Source organism: Musca autumnalis, unplaced genomic scaffold, assembly GCF_047663935.1.
Source record: "Musca autumnalis isolate F117 unplaced genomic scaffold, ASM4766393v1 scaffold_3, whole genome shotgun sequence".
NCBI classification, from domain to species: domain Eukaryota; kingdom Metazoa; phylum Arthropoda; class Insecta; order Diptera; family Muscidae; genus Musca; species Musca autumnalis.
Window position 1 is genome coordinate 136398194 of NW_027411866.1, and position 24308 is coordinate 136422501.

At 35.7% G+C, this 24308-nt stretch overlaps 1 protein-coding gene across 6 annotated transcripts in view; it reads left to right on the top strand.

Moving 5' to 3' along the window:
• LOC141397795 (myogenesis-regulating glycosidase) overlaps positions 1 to 24308 on the top strand; it is a 76109-nt gene extending 51801 nt beyond the window's left edge. For 5 of the 6 annotated variants that reach the window (XM_073974525.1, XM_073974526.1, XM_073974527.1 and 2 more), the window contains exons 2-6: positions 810 to 931; positions 16022 to 16190; positions 16253 to 16348; positions 16959 to 18810; positions 23701 to 24308. In XM_073974525.1, the coding sequence (XP_073830626.1) occupies positions 810 to 931; positions 16022 to 16190; positions 16253 to 16348; positions 16959 to 18810; positions 23701 to 23837 (2376 nt within the window). In that variant the 3' untranslated portion in view covers positions 23838 to 24308. Of the gene's footprint in view, positions 1 to 809; positions 932 to 6180; positions 6400 to 16021; positions 16191 to 16252; positions 16349 to 16958; positions 18811 to 23700 lie in introns of those variants that run through there. The other variant, XM_073974529.1, reaches the window with a different exon arrangement.

Sequence of the window (24308 nt, forward strand, 5' to 3'; positions counted from 1 at the left end):
CTATTAGAAATGTAAACTGCAATACAAATTCCAATAGAAAATCCAACTTGCATAAAACAACAAATTGTTTTAACTACAAATCCAACTGGTCAAATAAGTTATGACCTCAACTACTGATGTTGGAAAAAAATCCCAGTATTTTTTCAAGCTACATATAAAGGGAACTCCCCAGCAGCAGTAACACCAACCCTTGGTGGTTGGAGCAGTAGTAAAGTATTATTGTGACAGGTAAATTCTTGGTATTGTGCAATGCAATGAATGTATTTATCTACCTGCCTGGAACCGCTACTTATGGGAAAGATGATTAGTTTATGGTTATACAATTGGTAAAACAGACGCACAACATCTATCTACCTGTTATGTGATCAGCTGTTAAGATGAGGGATAATTTGAAGAATGAATAGGTAAATTATGTTAAATTTCTATAGAACCTCCAGCAATTAATCCTTAGCGCAACGAAATAGTCACACAGACAGTTTCCCTTGACATAATCTTTCGGGATTTAGTAACATTTTCCACGTCGAGAAGAACACATCAAACTCAACGGCAATACATAATTTTAAAGTTTCTTCTTCGCATTTTTTATCGTATTATATTTAAATGTTACATCAAAATCGTGTAAAATTTCAAGATATTGTACAGCTGTATTTATATCACACAAAACTGGCAACAAATGATTTTGAGGTTTTGCAGTTTTCTTTTTATTCAATTTTCTTGTGATTTGAATTAATTTGTTGTGAATTTGATAAAATTTGTGGAATATGATTTGATATTTACATGTATGTGTTTTTGTTGTTGTATACTTAAAGGTTGTGGATGACATATCCGGTTCGGTTACCATTAGTATTCCCGAAAAAACTATACCCACCATTCAAATTGAAAAGCCAGAGGAAGAAAGCGATGATGAATTGGAAATTCATGGCAAAAGAAGGTAAGTTTTAAGAATATGTAGTCTAGCTTTTTATCTGGGACAAATTAGAGTATTCAATTAGAGTCGTTTGAAATGTAAGCTATTATTAACGTTTGAAAGAAATGTTTTTAATCAGAATATGGAAGTAACATATCATTCTAGAAAAATCTAGAGATAAAACCTGTAAGATAAATCAATCCATTTCCCATTTAATGGAGTTTTCGTAAACCATAATTTATTTATTTTCTTAATAACTAATTTCAATTGAACTCTGGTTCATGTATTCAGATATGATAAGCAATTTCGATATTACACATTTTAATCAGCAAAGGACTATCTTTAAAGAATACCCTTTTAATCCCTATGCACAGTGTTCTTGAAGCAACTTTAAGTGGAAGGTGCTTATCCTGGGAAGTTTTTGCAGATTCTGAAACTACAATGTTCATAGATGAGAAAAATCAAAAAACAAAAAAATCGCCGGAGCGCTTTTTAAATAAATCGCGATTCAAATTGACAATTTTAGGTTTTTTTGGGGTTTTTACGATTTTGCTGGGAGATCGCAAGCCCTATCAAATTAAAACTAAGGAAAATGTTGTAGCTGTGACAATTCTCTACAAGATTGGCTTTGGTATATTTATTCTAGGTTGTACCATTTTTGAGATATATAAGTTTAAGTTGGGAAATTGCAGTCATGACACTGTTTTATAAGGAGACGAAACAGTCAATACATTCTCCCAATTTGAACTTCTATATCTCAAAAACGGTAAAACCTACGAAAATACCATAAAGGTCAGTCTTGTAGAGAATTTTTATAGCTACAACATTTTTTTTGTCTTATTTCGTTAGGACTTGCGATTTGCAAGCAAGATCGTGGAAACCAATAAAACCCTTAAAATGCCGACTTGAATAGCGATTTACTTAAAAAGCGCTCCGGAGATTTTTTGTTTTTTGATTTTTCTCATCTATGAAGATTGTAGTTTCAGAATCCTCAAAAACTTCCCAGGAGTAAGCACCTTCCATTTAAAATTGCTTCAAGAGCAGTGTTTACATACAAAATTTTAAAACCGTTATTAAGGTACTTACCTAATGAAAAACAAGTAAAATTCCTCCACCATGAAATATTCTGAACTAATATGGAATAATTAGTTTTCTTTCCGTACCATTGCCCGGTGCCGTGACATAACTCCCAACGGACATAACTCCCAAAAGCTGTATCTTGAGCTCGATAGACTGACAGACATGACTATATCGACTCAGAACTTTATCCTGACCAAAAATATGTATCCTTTATAGGGTTGCAAATAAGTATTTCAATGCGCTACAAACGTAAAAACCAACTTCCATAATATGGTGGAGGATACAAATTGCATATCTCATCTATTTTTCAAACGAATTCATTGGTTTTTCCAATTTTCGAAAGCTTACTTACAAATAATAAATTAAATGACCAAGTTATAGTGGTTGATTTATACCAATACAATTGTTTTTCAAAATAAATATTAAATAAAACAAAAAACAGTTAAAGTACAAAGTAATTGTATTGGTATGAATCAACCACTATAACTTAGCCATTTATTAACCGATTTGAACTAATAATAGCTTATTCGAAAGATATTATTCACCCCTTTAAAAGGGAAAAGGATCAATAGAAATCCGTTGTGAAACAAGAATATATGTCTCTTTAAATTTAAAAATGTAAGAAACCCAGATTTTCACTACTTTTACCGTTAGAAAATAATAAAACATAGTGAACCGAAGGTATTTTCATTGTCCATGGACCCCAACACGATAGAATTTTGTAACAAAACGCTTGAATATTTTTCTGGTCAACTTTTGAAGCACAGTGTGATCTATCGATATTTTCAGAAAAATTTGCACATTCTCAAGGCCAAAACTGTCTGAAGGAGCATTTTAATACTCTTGCGATGTACTAGAGAGTTCTTAATTATTGTGTTGGCTACAATTTTGGTATTTTTGTTGGATCGCAAATCTCAATGGTTTGGCTGTTATATGTTAAAATATCCAGAAAACGTCAATAAAAAACTTCAAGTCAAAATCGGGAGGCTCGATTTTCATCGTAGACATATGGTCCAGGGGACTTTTTTGGTTAGTTCAATCCCAGGAATCAGAATCGCGAAGGGCCCATTAAGGTTTTCAAATCGCCCCGGCCTACTATAGGGTCTTCTAGTAATAGAAGACCATTTTCGGATAAAATGTGTCTCATCGAAATAAAGTTTTTAGACCCCAAGAATGTTTGGACGAAATCCGTTTCAGACAATTTGCAGTCAATTTAGCAATGTCCGTCCGTCTGTCTGGCTGAAGCGCACCATAACTCTCGAACGGATGAACCGTTCGAGAGGTTAATTTGGACTAATATTTTTTTTCCAAACTTAGTTAAGGTTCGAAGATGAGCCATATCGGCCCCCTCGGAAAAATTTGAACACGATAACTCTTGAAAGCAATGACAATATATTGCATATCGTGAAATTTCTACCGGACATAGAGGGACTTCCAATACGGACTCTATTGGTCTACTTCTTCGGGTACCTTCCACATACAATTTCGTATTGTATTCGACAGTAAAAGTCAAGGGGCAAATCCATACTTCCTGTACAAAACTGAAAAAATTTTATGGCACCCTGTGTAATGGCTGGACCGATTTGGTCCAAAATTTAGTTTTCGTAATATTTTGTCCCAACATAGTTTAAGTTCAAAGATGGGCAATATCTGTCCCCAACTTCGGGTACGTCCCCCAAAAAAATTAAAAAATTTCACTAAAATGGTACAATCTTTATCTGTTGAAGGGAGCAATCGATTCGGTCCAAACATTAGATATTTTGTTCAACCTCGAAATTAGGTACATCCCCTACAAAAGTTCGGAATTTTGTGTAGGTGTTCGAAGATCCTTTGGAAATGTATACCGATGATGTTCGTTATGGTTCTGTTTACGGTGATATTATGTTTTTCGTGACAAGTCCATGCTGCCTGACATAGTAGTCAAAAAGCTATAAGTTATATGGTGACCAACTGAAATGACAAGTTGAAGCGATATTTATCGAAAAGATATAGCTCACAAAATAAGATTCGCTTCCAAAACATGCTATCCCGATCCATTCCTTTAAGTACCTCCTCTGCAACGCTTTTGCTCTGTCATCCTAATTCACATTTTTGGCGGCAAGTTCAAATGTCCAAAAAGGACAACAAAATTCTGAAAACCCCTAAATATATAATTTTTGCAGAAGTGGATTATGGGTTTGTAGCCGGTATTCGGGCTGTCCGTTTCAATTCACATAGACTGAGGGTATATCGCTGTCGGCAAAGCGGACTGATACGCTTTTACTTATTTATGTATAGAAGACCACAGGGCCTCCTTATCTATAGAAGACCACAGGGTCTTCTATCTGTAGATGACCACAGTTCTAGAAAGCCACGGGGTCTTCTATCTACAGAATACCACAGGTTTTCAATCTATAGAAGAGCACAGGGTCTTCTATCTACAAACCACAGGGTCTCTATATAAGAAGACCACAGGGTATGCTATGTGTCTACTGTTTATAGAAGACCAAATGGTCTTCTATGTCTTGAATAGCACAGGTCCTTTTATCTATAATTATTACGGTATTTAAAAGATACAACCTTAGCTCCTGATGTTGTGTTCAAATCCCGTTAATATAACAAAGTATCGCCAAGAATTTTAATGTGTGTATGTATCTTAGTTATTCGCTAGAATCTATCTTACAAAAACAAACTCATATATATTTTTTCTAAAGAGAAAAAGTCTCCACTGCTTATATCAGCTCTTAAAAAGAGAGCCACAAATGAAAATGTTTTACGTAGCACATTTTCATAGATCAAATTTCATTTGGTGGTTTTGGTTTTGTGAAAGCAAACACAGCCCCAAGACATGTGAGTGACAGACTGAATACATTAGTCACTCTTAAAATGAAACTTATTCATATTCATTCTCCTCATAGAATGAAAATATTAAAGTTAATCGCTAAGCGGCAGTGATTGCGATGATATGAGGAATTTTTTAGTAGACTTGGATTTTTAATTGGTAGAAATAAAAATACCCTACAGGCATATCGCTAATTTCTTTCTGTGTTGGGACCCTTTAAACTTTAAATAAATATCGCTCATTTACTCAAAGATTGGCATAACTCAAAAAATGCGTTTTCTGAGTTAGCAATTTCTATTTTTTCTACGACTTCTACTTTATATTGTGTCAGTTTTTCATGCTGATATCTCTAAAACTCGACGAGTTACAGCTCCTTCACTAGGAGTGTGGCATAATTCAACACAAAAGTTTTTTGAATTTATGAAGCACTTAAACACTTCAAATCATACTTGATCTTGCACAGAAATTTTAACACTGATATCTGGCTAGCCTTTTACAGAATATGGTCCAAGTAGTTATTTTAGTTTTTGTATAATAACCTTTTTAAGTTGGGAAGTCAAATTTCAATCATCAACTTAAAACGCGTTTTTCTCGAAAGTCGATTTTTTGAGATGTGTCACTCTTTGAGTAAATGAGCGATATGTATATTCTAAATTGTATAATGAAAAAACGAAGGTATAAGAAATTTTCTAATAATAAAAAATAAGTCTTGCAAATAAAAAAATTAGAACTAGGAGCATTCTATTTTGATTACAGATCCCCATAACTTATGGTCCATGTCAAAATGTCCAAATTTCTATTATGATGCTCAACATAATTTTACCATTCAATTGTGTAGGGTCTATAAATCTCATTTATTAATTATTAGATTAATTTGCTTTATTATCAGCATCATTGTCTTCATACTCCTACTTATTGTATACATAAAAATGTATGCCAAAGAAAGTTTAATTAAAATAACTAGTAAACCTAATTATATATGGTTAATTTTCCTTTTAAAAAAATAAATCAATTTCAGTTATTTTTAAAATCAACACAAATAAAAGTAAATATTGGCAAACATTTTGCATAAATCAATAAACTATTTAACAACATTTTCTTATATTAATTTGAAAACATAACAAGAAAAAATTCGTATTCTCCGAAAAAATTCCAACGTTTATAAATAAATCAAATATAATAATTCACGCTTGGAACAATGTGTAGCAAGAAAAGTTTGCGGTTTATCTCTTAACCGCACTAACTACTTCAAACCATAGACCGGCAGATAATCTTTCCACGTTATTTTGTTTTGAATTTTGATTTATTTTTTGTAAGAGAGCGGGAGAATGATTTTGAAATTTGTTTTTTCTGGAGCAAACGCTAGTCATTCAGTACTGGAATAAACTCGAAAGTGATAAGATCGTCGCTGGATTTAAAACGCTAGCACATCGGACGATATCGAAACGAATGATTGAGTGAATCTACATTCTGAATGAAAGTATTCTGTTACTATACAACGTGTGTACTCGTAGACGCCGCGCAATTCTCGCTTTATTTGTATGCATTGTTTATTATGCGGATAGTTGTGATTTAATTGAATTAAATCTCTGTAAGAAAAATATTTTACTAAGACAAGACTAAGAAAAATTGAATTTAAATTAATAATAAGATTTGAATTATATTTGACATACTTAAATATTTATAAAATATTTAAAAAACAAACCAATTCAAATTATAAATTTGTTTTCCTTCTGAAATTTTTAATTTTTTGAAACGATTTACATATGCCGATTGATTTTTCTGGAAAACTTGAGATACACAACATAATGGTAGTGTGCACATTCAGCAAATTTGACAAAGATTTAAAGAAAATAGTTGCCTATTGTTAATTCGTCAGAACTGAAAACAAAATGAAAAATCGTGAAGCGATCAGAAATATAATGTTTTTTCTCTTTATTTGTTTGTTTGTAATAATATACAGATACTTCGAACTACAAAGTAACACAAATCGAATCACATTTCCAAATATAGTTATGTAGTTAATTCGTGAAAAATTATTATTCCTGCAAGCCATCTGTTTTGTTTGGCAATGGACCTTGAATTCACATTTTTATACCCTCAGCTTTTATGCTAAAGAGGGTATATACACTTTCATACGGGCAAAATGTGCCTCGTCGAAATAATGGTTTTAGACCCCAAGTATGTTTGGACGATACCCGTTTTAGACAATTTGGAGTCGATTTAGCAGTGTCCGGACGGATGAGCAGCTTTAGTCCAAAATGTGGTTTTCGTAATATTTTGTCCAAACTTTGTTTAAGTTCGAAGATGAGCCTTATCGGTCCACTCCTTCAAGTACCTCCCCCACAAAAGTTTGAAAATGTTCGTAAAATGTGTGCGCACGATAACTCTTGAAAAGAGTAACCGATTAAGTCCATACTTTGCACATCGTGAAATTTCTACCAAACATAGATGAGGGGCCAATATGGACTCTATTGGTCCACACCTTTGGGTACCTCCCACACAAAATTTCGGAAAAGTATAGTTTAGGGCCTGCTCTCGGATTGTTTTGAGTTTTGTTGTAGCAACTTGTATTCGCTGCCCCCGTTACAAAGGTACAAGTTTTATCAGGGGCAAGTCCATACCTCCTGAAAAAATTCCCTATGGCACAATGTATGTTGATCGCACGATAACTTTCGAATTCGGTCCATAAATTAGGTATCTCTCCCACAAAAGTTCGAAAATATTCGAAAAATTTGTGCCCACGATAACTCCTAAAGGCAGTAACGGATTTGGTCCATACTTTGCACATCGTAATATCTCTACGAGACATACATCAGGTTTGAATATGGAATATATATGTCAACTCCTTCAGGTACCTCCCACAAAAATTTTCGGAAAAATGCACTTTAAAGCCTACTTTCCAATCGCTTTTATCTTTGTTGTAAGAACTTGTATTCGCTGCCTCCATTACGACGGTGCAAGATTTTTCAGGGGCAAAATAGCCTGAGAAAATAGCCCGAAATCCCTATGGCACTATGCGTAAGATAACTCTCGAACGGTTCAGCCGAGTCGGTCCAAAGTGTGGCCTTCGTAAGATATAGTTCAAGCTAAGTTTAAGTTTGAAGATTGGTACTATCGGTGCGCATTTTTCCGGTACCTCCCCCACCCCCCCAACAGTTAAAAAAATGACACTATGATAGTACGCGATATATCTGCTGAACGGAGCTATCGTCCAAACCTTGGATCTCCTACTATTTTGTCCAAATGTAGTTTTACTTCAGAAATCGGTATTCTCCTTAGGGTACCTCCTCCACAAAAATTCAACATTTTTGTTTAAGCGCAGTTTAGGATCAGTTCGAAACCCCGTTGGAAAAATATACCGATGCTAGTTTTTGTGGTCCTGTTTAAGCGATTTTATGTTTTTCGTGGTCAAGTCCATGCTTCCTGATATCGTGGCCCAAAACCTTTAGTTCGGTGACCAACAAAAATAAGAATAAGATTCACTTTCAAAATGGACTATGTCTGTCCATTCCTTCAACTACATCCTCCCCAACACTTTTGAGCTTCAAACCAAATATATTTCTATATTTATGAAAGTTTTTAATTAATTATTTGAATTAATCGAGCTAACATGGCCTAAGGAATTTGTATTGAAAAATGAATTCTAGCAAAGTTACACACATTCAACCACTATGCTACGATCGTTTCGCTGGTGATTTAGACCAGCTCATCAGGCATATTTTGAATGTTAATCGCTAGAAGACAAAGTCTGGTTTTGATAACTTCTATTTATACAACCATTTTTACAAATTTGTAGATATGAAGTATTTTTTTAAGTCTTTCTATATCAAGTCGCCCTAGTGTCTTGTCTAGAGTTTTTTTAGGTTTTCACGATTTTGCTGGGAAATCGCAAGCCCTATCAAATTAGAACTAAAAAAATGTTGTAGCAGTGAACATTTTCTACAAGAGTGACCTTAATGATATTTTCGTAGGTTTTACCATTTTTGAGATATACAGGTTCAAATTGGGACAATTCACGGACTGTATCGTCTCCTTATAAAACAATGTCATGACTGCAATTTCCCAACTTAAACTAAAAAAACTTCGAAAGGAAATCTTGTAGAGAATTTTCACGGCTAAAGGGCGATCTATTTAGAAGTTCCCACTGTCTTTTGTTTTGAAAAAAAAACACAGAAAACTCAAATTGTATGGGAATGTTTACTATCATTTGAAAGAACATTCGATGACATTTATTTTTTGCAGATTATGTCTAAGGCCAAACCTAAAACTTTGCGTGTTGCGTGTGCTTTCAAAAATTTGAAATTGAAATACATGTATTTTATTCATTTTTTTTTGAACGCACACGAAACGCGCACAGTTTAAGGTTTTGGCCTAACAAATATTGGCCGTGGCTACGTCTCAGACGGTCCATCCGTTTTCGACTGGTAACTGGCGAATGGCACGTATCCCGTTTTTCCCCAAGACCGGAAACGAAGCGGCTTTATCCGCATACAATTTTGACTTTACATATTCTCACAGGAAAAAGTCTAACGTTGTAATAATCTAACGTTGGTGGCCAATCGACTGGTCCAAAACGTGCTCGCCGAAGTGTTCTTTCAATAAATCCATTGATATGTGGGAAGTGGCGCCGTTTTGTTGAAACCAAATGTCGCCGAGATTACAAGCTTCAATTTCAGTTATCACGGCGCAATAACGGCCGCCATTGACGATAAAGTCCTAACCGGCATCATTTTAAAGAAATAGGGTCCGACGATTCCACCGACCCATTATTTTTTCTGGATAAAGTGGCAGCTCTTGAATCTCTTTCAGTTGCTCTTCTTCCCAAATGTGGCAATTTTGCTTCTTTACATACCTATAAAGCCACTAGACATCGGATTTTTGCATATTTTTGAAAATTATAAAGCAAATATTTCATTTATTAACCAATTGAAGCTGGAGCTTTGTACGTATTATTGATTATTTTCAATCTGACATCGATTTTCTGTCATTGGAACGATATAATTCTATATAATAACGTTGTTGTTGTTGTAGCAACGCATGTATGTTCGTTCGTGTATTATTTCAGTTATCAAGTTCATCTGTATCGAGACTCAAGAATTCTGCAACCTGGACTGGTTGCGCCCTTAAAGAATGAGGAGACAGGTGAGTGGGGTTAGCTGGGCAGCTAAATAAATGTAGAGTATCGTGCGGTCCCAATCCACATGCTGGGCATATGTTGGGTATCGTGGCGTCAATTCTGGCCCAATACGAATTGAGGCGGCTGCATCGTCCGGATCTTAACTGAGCTAAAACCACTCGAGTTTGCCCTGACATCTGGCGTTCTTCTGCTGCGATGGATGGGGGATGGACTCCAAGTAAGGCATTCACACTGTATCTTCGCACTGTTTGCGCAACCATGTTGGTGTGAATGCAATTAAAGCCTGTCTGATAGGCTGCCTGATCTAGCGGTTCTCTTTTATACCTTTCGACCTTTTTCTCTAGATCATGAAGGTCTCTCCTGACGTACCTGGGTGGGGGGAGCCTTTCCATTAAATCGTAACAGGGATGCTCACTGCGGTAACACCCAAGCAGATACTGCAACGACAATATCTTGTTGTGCTGACGCACCGGTAAAACCATCGCCTCCTCATGGAGATAGTCCACTTGTGTCATGAGGAGGCACCCTGTTGCAGTCCTCAGGACGGCGTTCTGGCAGGTTTGAATCTTCTTCCACTGCGATGCGCTAACCTTTGCAGACCACGCTGGCGCCGCATAGCTTACCACAGACCGGCCTATTGCATTGTAGGTGGTCAACAAGGTTTCTTTATCAGCACCCAAAGTGCTGCCGGCCAGCGACTTGAGAACCTTGTTCCTACTTCTGATTTTATTGCAAATAGCTGTGGCATGCGCGGACGATTTGAACATGCTATCGAACGTTACACACAGTATTTTAGGGTAGTTAGTGGTCGGAATCAGTGCACCATCGACCAATATGTTCAGTGGGAGCCTCATCTCAGCCGTCCATGTGGTGAACAGCGTGGCTGTGGATTTAGCGGCAGATATTTTCATATTCCTCAGATGGAAGAACTGCACTAGATCAGCTATGTAGGCATTTAACCTATCACATATGTCATCGAAGCCAATATCGCACAATTATCCGCATACATCACGATCTCTATGCCGTCTGAAGGGTGTGGAATTTCAGAAAGGTAGAGGTTAAACAGTTCCGGAGATATCACCCCTCCTTGGGGAACTCCCTGTTTCACTCTACGGGTTTTGGAATTCTTGTTTCTGAATTCTACAAACGACTGGCGTCTACACATATAGTTGATTACCCAACGTTTCGAACATGGCTGGAGATTACTTTTCTCTATATCCTCGAACAGCTTGGCATGGTTGACGGTATCGAAGGCCTTCGATAGGTCAAGAGCCACCATGACTGTTCGGTCGCACGTAGTACTATGCATTTTGCTGTTGTAGTACTATGCATTTTCCGAAATCCATGTTGATCTTGGGTAACTGGAAAAAACCTTCTCATCGTGGGGAGGAGTAGCGCCTCTAGGATCTTTGCTACTGGCGACAGGAGTGAAATCGGCCTGTACGATTCACCTCAGCTGGCATCCTTGCCAATTGGTTGAAATTTCAAAAATATGCAAAAGTCCGATGTCTACTCATCACTGAACAAAATTAGGACATACAAAAGTTCAAAATGCTTCGATAAAATGTTTTTTGTTTAATTTCAAAAGCAGTGGTGCTTATTTATTTTTTTACCTGTAACTAAAATATTTTTAAATTAGAATACCATAATGGCAAGCTTTTAATTCCCTATATTTATTTTTTACGACTTTACAGATTTCTACATCTAATTAAAAAAAGCAAATAATTTATTTCATGGCGTGTATAGAAAACTTCAAAAAATAAAGTTTATTATTTATCTTAAGCATTTACAATATTTACGATATTTTTGTTGTAAAGTATTCCAAAAAATCCAACTTTTTACTTCTATTTATAACAAATATTATATTAATATTTGAAATAATTGAAACAAAAATCATTAACTTTATAGATCTACATCTAAACGAATGAATTTGTTTCTGAATGTGAGGAATGAGATATCAATATTTGATATTTACTAATCTATTACATTTCAATTTCACAACAACATAGTAATGTGAATAGTGAGTGTACTTTGTATTTACAAATTCCACGCTATTCTCTATCTGAACTTTTAGGTGAAGTATTTAAAAATAATAACGTTCTTTATGATACAATATTGGTTTTGAATTGCTCTTCTTTTCAATGTGCTAATATTATGGCAAATATATGGATAAATATGTGAATAAATAAAATCAACAATCAAAGCTGATTCAGTAAAATTGAAATACACATAAATAAATATTTTATTAAATATTATATTCTATGTACAAGCATTTCCTAAGGGGTTACAGTCTCTGTCGATAGGGGAAAAAATGAGTTACAGAATTCCACTACTGGACTTAACCATGAAAAGATCCATCGTCCAATACACATACATACATATATTTCCCAGCAATACCTCTGAAGGGACAAGGGAATACATAATTTAATCATATCAGTGAGTGTACTCCCATTCATTTTAGCTAAATGATATTGGACTTACTTCTTACTGCTAAGTCAGTTGGACTTGTCTAACGGCACCACTTACAGGAAAGTTTCACATGGCTGAAATACTTGCATTGCTATTTATATTTTGTGTCGTACTTAAATTACAATAACCATTGTATTTATGTAGCTAGCAAACAATGAAAAATATTACTTCCATTACCCGTATAGGGTACATTAGAATCAGTTTAAATCGACTTTATAAATTTCGTATTGCTTTAAATGTTTTCATTCCAATTTTTTCCTAAAGATAATAGCATCTTTAAAAGTGTTATTGCTCTTAAATAAGGTGTTAATAAAATGTTATCTTTTTTATATCAGCTATTGTTAAAAAAGTGAGGATACATACAACGCCTTATCTTATTTACTATAAGAATTGTTAAGACATTGGGGTAGGTAGAATTAAATTCGAAGTACTATAAAAAATAATCTATTGTACGCAATAAAAATTAACTGAATTTGACTTTTCGGAAAAATCTTATAATACCAAAAATTGTTTTAATATTTTATTAAAGCATTTTTCATGTTTTCATTAAATTTGAACTTGCTAACAAGTAGAGTTATAAACATTTAGGGCAGTTAGCCGATACACTATGGGTAGCAATACACACATACGATCCGATTGCAAAGATCGAGTCTAATAAAAAATGCAAATATTTTTTATTTCTTTTTGTTTTGTAGATTTCCTGCAAGAACACGGAGGAAAAAGGCCTCTCTAACATATGTCCAACATATTTGTGAAAACAGTCCCAAACATAACATATGTTTGGGTCCTGCAAACAAATGTATGTTTGGGTGCAAACAAATATTTGTTTAGATATAATATGAATACAAAGCCAAAAGCCAAAAAAAAAACAAACACATGCACCAGGGAGCGCTTACTGAGAGCAAGGGAGCGTAAACTTTAATGCAAAACACATTGAAATGTAAGCTCACTTGTTCTCAGTAAGCGCTCACTGGCTATCTCTAACATATACACACATTTATAAATGGTGGTGGTTTATTGAAATGCATAGAAACACCAAACACAAAAGCAACAACAGACACTTACATAGGTACATAAAAAAATTAAAAAAAAAACATAACAGACTTTACACGGTGTTCTTGAAGCAACTATAAATAGAAGGTGCTTACACCTGGGAAGTTTTTGCGAATTCTTTAGCTACAATGTTCATAGATGAGAAAAATAAAAAAATCGCCAGAGCGCTTTTAAATAAACCGGGATTCAAGTTGACATTTTTAGGAGATTTTTAGGTTTTCACGATTTTGCTTGGAAACCGCAAGTCCTATCGAAATGTGACATAGGAAAATGTTGTAGCTCTGAAAATTCTCTACAAGATTGACATTTATGGTACTTTCGTAGGTTTTACGGTTTTTTTAGAAATAGAAGTTCAAATTGGGACAATTCACTGACTGTATCGTCTCCTTATACAACAATGTCATGACTGTAATTTCCCAACTTTAACGTATATATCTAAAAAATGGTACAACCTAGAATAAATTATATAAGCCAGTCTTGTAGATAAATTTCACAGCAATAAGATTTTTTCAGGTACCATATCGATAAGATTTGCCGTCCTCAAGCAAAATCGCGAAACCCTAACAAAAAAACCTAAAATGTAACCTTAGCTTCTTTATCTCAAAAATGGCACAACCTGGGAACAAATCATAAAGGCCAATCCTCGAGAAAATTTTCACAGCTACAACATTTTCTTTAGCTCCATTTCGATAGGACTTGCGGTTTCCAAGCAAAATCGCGAAACCCTAAAATAACCCTACAAATGTGAACTTTGACCGCGATTTATTTAAAACCCCTCTAGCAATTTTTTCTTGTTTTTGGATTTTTCTCATCTATGAACATTGCTGTTACAGAATCCGCAAAAACTTATCAGGTGTAAGCGGTTTTTATTTAAAGTTAGTTAAGGCGCACCGTACATGACATTGTTTTATAAGGTGGCGATACTGTCAGTGCATTGTTCAAATTTGAACTACTATATCTCAAAAATGGTAAAACCTACGAAAATATCATGAAGGTCAATCTTGTAGAGAATTTTCACAGCTACAATATTTCCTCAAATACCATTTCGATAGGACTTGCTGTTTCCGAGGAAAATCGTGAACTTTGACCGCGATTTATTTAAAAAGTGCTCCGGCGATTTTTGTTGTTTCTTTTATTTTTCTCATGTATGAACATTGTAGTTTCAGAATCTGCAAGAACTTCCCGGGTGTAAGCTCCTTTCATTTCAAGTTGGTTCAAGAGCACCGTGAATTCGATTCAGACAATGGAGCGCACTATTACTCTCGAACGAATCAGCCGATTTGGTCCAAAGTTTGGCCTGCGTAATATTTTGTTCAATCTTAGATTAAGTTCGAAAATAAGCCTTATCGGTCTTCTCCTTAGGGTACTTCTCCCACGAAAGTTCACAACTTTTAGCTACAATGGCGCTCACGATAACACTGTAACCAAGTTGGTCCATACTTTGCGTATCATAATATTTTTTGCGAATTTTAGATAAAGTTGGAATATGGACTATATCGGTCCACTGTTTGTGAGCAGTTTAGGGTCTGTTCGAAGATCATTTGGAAATGTATACCGAAGCTACTCCTTGCGATCCTGTTTACAGCTTGATGCTTCCTCTTCCTCAACAGTTTTGAGTTTTAATCCAAATATATTTTTGTCTGCAAGTTTATGTGTTCAAAAAGGACCATAAAATCTGAAACCCCCTTAAAACATAATTAAAGAATTTCGGTTGCGTAGCCGGTATTCAACTCGATATTTTCAATGGATGAAAGTTTCAATTCACACAGGCTGAGGTTATATTTACGTCGGCATAGGCGATACTTTTTTTCTTGTTAATGAAAAAGATACTTGAAGGCGAGTGAAGAATCATCCGCAACAGCGTCTAAAAACAAACGTAAAAATAACCGTATTGTTGCTACCCTGAAAATTTGGAATTTGCTTAGTCCCAATTTACATTGGGCGAGTTTACTTGCGGCAATTGTCATTTTGAAGGAGAGAGAGGTGAGGCATATGGTAACCCTTTGCCTCTCAGCACCCTCTCTCACCTACAAACTGATGGAGAGAGAGGTGAGGCATATGGTAACCCTTTGCCTCTCAGCCCCCTCTCTCACCTACAAACTGACAATTGCCGCAAGTAAACTCGCCTAATGTAAATTGGGACTTACACGGGGGATATCTATGAACTCATATGTAGATAACTACGTATAGAAATTACGGGCATTAGTCCCAATTTACATTAGGCGAGTTTACTTGCGGCAAGTCCCAGTTTGTAGAAGAGACACGTAAGGGGAATGGAAATGAAAAAAATTGCTCGTACCGGCACTTTATTTTATATTTTTCGTATTTGACATTATTTTGATTGTTTTGAAAACAAAACTTGTCGGACCAGAATTGCCTTTTATAAACGCAAGAGGCAAGTTTAAAAAGAAACGAGAAAAATTGCCGCAAGTAAACTCGCCTAATGTAAATTGGGACTTATCAAATAAAACTTTTTTTTTGTATTTAATATTAGGGTAATCAATCAATCAATCGTAATCTAAAATATGTTTTCTTTTTTTTAATTTTGCAGAGATCGTTTTCGAACCAGACGTAGAGCTTCCATTGCCCCATTACCAGCCCTGCGATTAAATGACAAAGAAATGTTAGCCAGTGATTTTGACGCCTACAGTGTGGCCAGTAATCAGGCCTCAATAACCAGTGTAAATTCATTGGCCAGTTTGTTAAGAGAGAAAATGCAGGTAAGTTAAATCTGTTATTTGCCTTAAGAAAAATTCTGATTTTTTCATCCTATTTTTTCTAGGCCTTCCCACAAATGATACGCAAAAAGAAAAGGGAAACAAAAGATTATAAAATTAAAATATTTGTAATAATTATGTTTTTCATGATTATATTTTTGGTAAGTGATTTATTCAATAATATTTTACTTATACATATGTGCATACTACAATCATAGACAAACAAAAGAATAGACTGAGAAATCCTCTCACCCAAATTCTCTCACTCAATGAGAATTGAGCCAGATTACAGGATACTCAATTTTTAAAATGGCAAGAACTATACATTTTTAAACTATTTTTGATGGTAAAAGACAATGTGTGGGTAGTATTTGGCCGGATCTACATCCTCAAATACAAACATCAATAAAAACTACAATAAAATCGATCCATGATATGTATGGCAAATGGAACGTAGTTATTTGGCGAGTTGGTACAGTAATAATAAATTCATTAGCATACTTTTAGGCAGAATATCAAAGTAAAAGCAGCACTAAATTGTTTATGGGTACATTACACTATATGATTTTTATATGTATGTTGTCACTTTGGGTATACATATATAAAAAATATAGTGTTATGTACCATTTAGATAGCTAAAGAAGAACAAAGCGAGAAATTCGTGCAATTTTGATGGGAAAATAAATCGATTTCCCATGATTTCTCTGTAATATTCCCTAAGAAACTATTTATATAATTGTTAATATTTCTCCCTGTTTCCTCTCTTTTCAGATTGGCTTTGCATACGTCGGCTATCATCGGAAGATTTTGACATATTCCTATTTCGAAAAAATCAAATTCAATAGCAACGATCGCATTTTACGCATCTTAAGTCACGATGAGAAGGAGGTAATATCAGGTCTACTTGGCAAAACAATAGGCATGGACACTAAACCCTATCACTGTTTAGAGGATCATCGAAAGCAGGATGGTAGCGTTTGCATGGAATGGAATGGTATAGCTCGATTATATATGAACTTCCAGGATATGGATGTATTTCGTTGCTACACCATACACTGGCAATCGTTGAGTGTTCACAATTTTCCCACCGATTGTTATGAACTGAGACGTAATAATGGCCTTTGGTTCGGTGGTGGTATGACCAAATCAAATGAATGGTCATTGAGTAATGATAACTTCGATTTTGCTCCCTTTTCAAGTGGCGATTTAAAGGTGCATCAATTTGGTAATGGGGTCAAGAGGTATTTCATCAATTCCATTGGTGTGGCAATACAGGTGAATGATAAGACCCCGCTGCATGTATCGGTGAATACAACGAAAAATGAGTTTTGTTTGCGTGCCAAGAATGATGACTTTACTTTTGTAAATCGCCTAACGGAATTGCCGGAACTGGATTATAAAATATGCACCACCGAGGACATGAAAAGTCTACACATGCTAATGACCCAAAAGAGCCTATGGGATGGTCTAAAGGAAGCCGATATGGAGGTTATTTATTCACTGATACAAGAACCTGTGTGGCGTACTCCGCATGATGGAAATATTGAGTCGCTAAATGAAACCACAATTTATAATTATTCTGAGGATCTTATCGCCATGGGATTGCCTTTGGGCCACATACTGGTTAATGAATTTTGGCAAGAAAATATGGGCGACTTTACCGTGGACACAAATCGATTCCCCAATCTGAACAAGACCATAGATTTACTACACCGTCGTGGTTTTAAGATTGTTTTTACCATCCAGCCTTTCATTAGTACGGATAGTGACAATTTCAAAGAAGCTGTACGCAAGAAGTTGTTGATTTATGAGCGCCACTCGGAACGTAGCATTCCTGCCTTGACCCGCTATAAGAGTTCTTCAAGTGTTGGCGTTTTGGATATTACGAACAATGCTTCTGTTTATTGGCTGAAAGAGAAATTGGAACGTTTAAAGGCGGAATATAAGGTCAACAGTTTCTATCTGGACTTGGGTACAGGTTACAATTTGCCTCACTATTATCAATGTCGCCAGACGCTGGATAATCCCGATATGTATGCCAAATTGTTTACGGAAAGTTTAGAATCGGTCGGATTCATTGGTGTCTCAACGGCTAGCACAGTACCCAAACCACCCGCCTTCCTAAGTACACCACCCATCAATTCATCTTGGGCAGGTCTCAAAGAGGTTATGTCCACTGTTTTAAGTTATGGTGTTATTGGTTATCCATTTGTCCTACCCGGGGCTGTGGGCGGTGATTATGCCATGAATAAAACCATGTCAAAAATGATTTCATTCTATTCCATGGGTGAACCACCACTACCCGACGAAGAGTTGTATGTACGTTGGCTGCAGCTAATGACTTTTATGCCGGCGATGCAATTTAGTCAATTGCCAACCTATTATAAGGGAGATTATGTTAAGAATTTGGCTAAAGATTTAGCATTAATACGTCAGCAAAATGTTATACCAGTTCTACGAAAATGTCTCAGTGAATCGATGAATGAAGGATTGCCGCTTGTACGACCTCTGTGGATGCTGGATCCTCATGATCCTGCATGTTTGAGTATATCCGATGAGTTTTCTTTGGGTGAAATGTTAATTGTGGCACCGATATTAGAACCAAATGTGGAGGAAAGAGAAGGTAAGTGAGTGCTATAGGTTTAATATAAATTTATAAATATAAAGAAATAAGGTGAAGAGTCACTTAGATAGGGACCCAATTTGCAAATATTCCGAGATATGTTATAAAGCCATCTATGGTTTAAATTATTCGACGATTTGTTTTATAAAAATACATCTAAGAACATATTTTTTTCCATAGTTGTAAACTATTACAAACTATTACAAAATTTCTAAAAATAGAAGACCATGATTAGTTTGTATACCTCTATGGCGCCTCTAAGAAGAAAGAAGAAGAGATTTGTGAGGTTGTCCATGGAGGTCTTTATGAGGTCTGCTATACATAGAATATATTTATCATTTATGAGATCTTCTAGAGAAAAAAGTTATGAGGTATTCTACAGATATAAGTCCTTTGTTAGGTCTTCTATAGATTATAGGTTATTATTAGGTCCTCTACAGATAGAAGACTACTATGAGCGACGAATAGAAGGCCTTGATGAAGACTTCTATAGATAGCAGATCCTTATGAGGTATTTTGTATATACTGTACCTTTTTCAGGTCTCCCGTTCAGACTTTAGAAGCGGACTTCTAAAAATATATGATCATTATAAGGTCTTTTATAGAAATAATTCATCTATAAGGCCTTGTATAAATAGAAAAAAATATATTTATAAATGTAAAGAAGTGAGTTTAGGAGTCACTTACTGGCTTATTGATCATCAACATAAAATAATGGAAAGGAAAATTACAAACAAATCGTTTATAAGTTAAAACGACATATATGCTTCAAATAATTGTGCGATTTGTTTGATAAAACTACATTTATGTGCATACTTTTAGGTGGAGGTATTCCATAGATGGCAACCTTTTGGGGATTTTTAAACATAGAAAATCATAATTACGCCTTCTAGAAAACCTTTATGAGTTCCTCTGAGGATTGAAGTCACTCAATATGTCTTACTTACTTAGCTGGCCCATTACAGAACATTTGTTCCATAGACCGAACTAAGAAAACATCTCCAATTCAATCTGTTTCGTGCTTCGCTTTTTGGAATACCGCGCCCTGTCATCTCTTCATCCACTTGTTTGCCCCATCTATTCTTTGGCCTGCCAATTCTGCGTGCACCGCCATGTGGCTCGAATTTATACGCCTTCTTAGCGGGTTGATCATCGCTCATTCTTATTATATGGCCTAGCCAATGCAATCGCTGTATCTCGATACGTTTAACTAGACGCATTGCGGGTCGACACCATCCGCTTTGTCTTCTCGCCGTTTACCGCCAGACCCACTTTAGCAGATTCTCCTTCGACCTTTATAAAGGTATCGGTTACTTCTTTTACTGATCGTCCCATGATGTCTATATCATCACCATAAGTAAGTACAATGTGGCTATTGGTGTTGAGTGTACCACTTATTTTGACGTTTGCCTCTCGTATAACCTTTTCTAGCAGAATGTTGAAAAGATCACACGAAAGGCTGTCCCCTTGCCTAAAACCTCTTTTGGTACAAAACTCTTCGGAAAGGTTCTTTCCTATTTCAACTGAAGATCTTGTGCCCGTTAGAGTTATTATACAAACCCGAATGAGCTTTGCGGTGATACCAAATTCAGACATTGCTTGGAATACCTTTGAACGTAGCAGGCTGTCGAAGGCTGCTTTATAATCAACAAAAAGGTGGTAGGTGTCGATCTGCATCTCTTGGATATTTTCCAGGATTTGCCGCAGGATAAATATCTGGTCAATGGTGGACTTGCCAGGTCTAAAGCCGCATTGATATGGTCCAATTATCTCGTTGACCATAGGCTTTAGTCGTTCGCACAATATCCCTGACACCATCTTGTAGGCGATAGGAAGAAGACTTATCACCCTATAGTTGGAGCATAAAGTCTTATCTCCTTTCTTATGGACGGGACACAGGATGCTCAGGTTCCAATTGTCGGGTACGCGTTCTTCCTGCCAGATGGAGCTAATTAGCTGATGCATACACCTTATCAGCGTGTCGCCTCCGGTTTTAAACAGCTCGGCTGGTAGGCCATCAGCACCTGCTGCCTTATTATTCTTCAGCCGGTTTATTGCTGTCTTTACCTCATCTTGGCCGGGTGGTATACATTCTATACCATCTTCTGGGATTGGATCTGTGGTATCATCGTCTTCGCTACTATTGGATACCAGCAGATCGGAAAAATGTTCCTTCCATATCCTGAGCACGCTATCTGTATCTGTTACCAGATTACCTTGCTGGTCTCTACAGGAGGATGTGCCTGTACCAAAGCCATCTGTTTGATGTCTCACTCTTTGGTAGAATTTTCGGACTTCATTCTGGCTCCTGAACATCTCGATTTGTTCACACTCCCGCTTTTTCATCTTTCTCTTTTTCCTGCGGAAAAGCCGTTTCTCCTCTCTCCTTTTCTCCCGATATCTGTCTCGTGCGCTATGCGTTGCTACTGATTGTAAAGTAGCCCTATATGCCGCATTTTTCTCTTCGGTAGCAGCACGACACTCCTGGTTATACCATGGATTCCTTGGTGGAGGTCTCTGGTATCCATCTGGTACTGATTTTGCGGCTGTTTGCATGGAGTGGGCAATGTTTTGCCATTGTCCCGATATGTTATCGGGACCAGAAGTGCTTTGATTAAGCAGTTGGGCCAGTTGAGTGGAATATGCTGTGGCTATCTGTTATGATTGCAGCTTACCGATGTCCAACTTCCGTGTTGTGTCTGTTCGCTCTTTGTTTGCTACGTTTAATCTGGTACGTACCTTTGCTGCAAGCAAGTAGTGGTCCGATTCTATGTTTGCACCTCGGAACGATCGTACATCCAACACGCTTGATATATGTCTTCCATCTATCACAACGTGATCAATTTGATTTCTTGTTCTTTGATCTGGCGACAGCCAGATGCCCTTATGAATATCGAGATGCTTAAATCTGGTACTGTTAACTACCATATTTCTTGCAGCTGCAAAGTCTATCAGCCTCATACCATTGTCAGATGTGGAGACTGAATTTCCCGACTGTTGGGCCAAAGGTATTCTCCTTTCCAGTTTTGGCATTAAAATCGCCTAGTATAATTTTAATGTCATGGGCAGGGCAACGGTCATAAGTTTCTTCTAAGCGGTCGTAAAATATATTTTTGGTCTGTTCGTCCTTGTCTTCAGTGGGAGCATGAGCGCAAATAAAGCTTATGTTGAAGAATTTTGCGTTTAATCGAATTGCTGCGAGTCTTTCATTCACTGGGGTGAAGCTTAGCTCACTACCTTTAACGGGCGTTAAAGGCAGTTCCCCAGGTGACACCACGGGGATGTCAGTGCCCACTTAAGATGAAAGAGGGACCAAGATAAATCCTGGGCTTTGCCATGTTAATGCCGTTCCTTGGCATCTTCTATCCCCTACGTCACCCACTCAATATGTCTACAATGAATTAAATAGAGATTTGAGTTCTTATGTACACCCTATATTGGATCTTTTACACATAAAAAACATTTATCTTCTACGTATAGATCTTAGGTGGATAGTTGACCGTTATAAGGTCTGCTATGGATAGTAGAACTTTACGAGGTCTTCTAAACATACAATATCTTTATGAGGTCTTCTATACATCAATCATAAAGATCTTCTCTCCCTAGAAGACCTCATAAATTCACCTCTTTATGGAAGACATTATAAATGTTTTATATTAACAAAGAAGGCCCTATGAGACCTTCTACCGATAGAAGACCTTTATGAGGTATTCCACAGATTGAACAACTGTTTGAGGATTTCTCTTCAATGCTTTATGGGGTCTTCAATGGATACAAGACGTCTATGAGACTCTCTGTAGATAGCAGACGCTTATGAGGTATATTAAATCTGAAATAGCATTTTTTAGATCTCCTATATAGAATTTAGAAGACCTCAATGTTATCTTCCGTAAAGGCTTTACAAAATGTCTTCTAAAAATAGAAGATTTTTAGGAGGTATGTTGTAGAAAGAATACATTTATAAGGTTTTCTAGAAATAGAAGACCATAATGAGGTCTTTCAAGGAAAATAGGTCTTTATGAGACCTTGTCAGGACCTTTGTTAGGTCCTCCTTAGATAGAATTTCTTTATGAGTTTTTTTTATAGATATAATTCCTTTATGAAGTCTTATATAGAAGATTAGGCCTTTTATCAAAAGAAGATCTTTATGAGGCATTTTTATAAAAAGAGGGGTTCTACACACAGAAAAAATGGCCTCTCTAACATATGTCCCAAACATATTTTGCAGCAAACATATATCTGCTTGCAAGCAGTTCCAAACATAATATATATTTGTTTGCTACAAACAAATATATGTTTGGGTGCAAACAAATTATAGGTTTGGGTGCAACAAATATAAACCAAAAAGTCACAAAAAAATAAACACATGCACCAGTGGGCGCTTTCTGAGAGCAAGGGAGCGTAAATGTCAATGTGAAACACATTGAAATGTATGCTCACTTGATCTCAGCAAGCGCTCACTGGCTATTTCTAACGTATATACACATTTATAAATGGTGGTGTTTTTTATTGAAGGGCATAGAAAAAAGGCAAAACAACAAAGACACATAGGTACATACAAAATTCCAAAGAAATACATAACACACTTTAATAAAAGAAAACTGAATGAAATAACTTATAAAAAGTAGCCATTTTAAAAGAAAAATTATATAGAAACATCGTTGAACACTCGCTACTCTTTGGCTCATATCAAACGATTTTTTTAAGAAAAATGTTTATTAATTTTTTGTCGCACAAATTTTTACGATTAACGACGGATGTTTCACTGATTCGTTTTTTTAGAATTTAGTTCAAATAACTATTTTTTAGAAAATGTAGACCAATACTCGTTTTCAAACTTTTATTTGTTACAATAAAATAATATTTCCTTTTTCTTCTTATTATTTTCAGTTTATCTCCCGCAAGGCGTTTGGAAAGATGGCATTGATGGTTCTTTGCGTAAAGGCAGTCGTTGGATACACAATTATAAGGTTCCCAAAGATAAAATTGCATTCTTTACGAAAATGCCAGATAATACAAGATTTTAAAATGAATATCGTACAATTATATAAGATTGTGATAGGTAAATTATATACATATGTCATATGAAACATACACATAAATGCAGTTATGAAGAATGGTATGAGAACAAAATATCAGACTATTGTCACATACTAATGGTGCTCCCCTCTAAAACTCTTTTGCAGTTTATTAAAGATAGACTTTATTGCAATTGTAACTGCAGGCATTTGTGTTTTTATTTTGTGTTTTCAGTTTGACATGATTTTAAATAAAATTTAGTATTAATTTAAGCCAAAAGATTTTAACAAATCCCATAATATATTTAATTTAAATAAAATGTTTTAAGTAGTTTTATTATCTATGATGTCGCAATTAAAACTGTATTATTTTAACTGTTATATTTATAAATTGTTATACGATAACAAAATTATATACTTATGTATATATAGATATATCGAAATATACATTCCATACACATTTAATGTGTCTTCAAATAA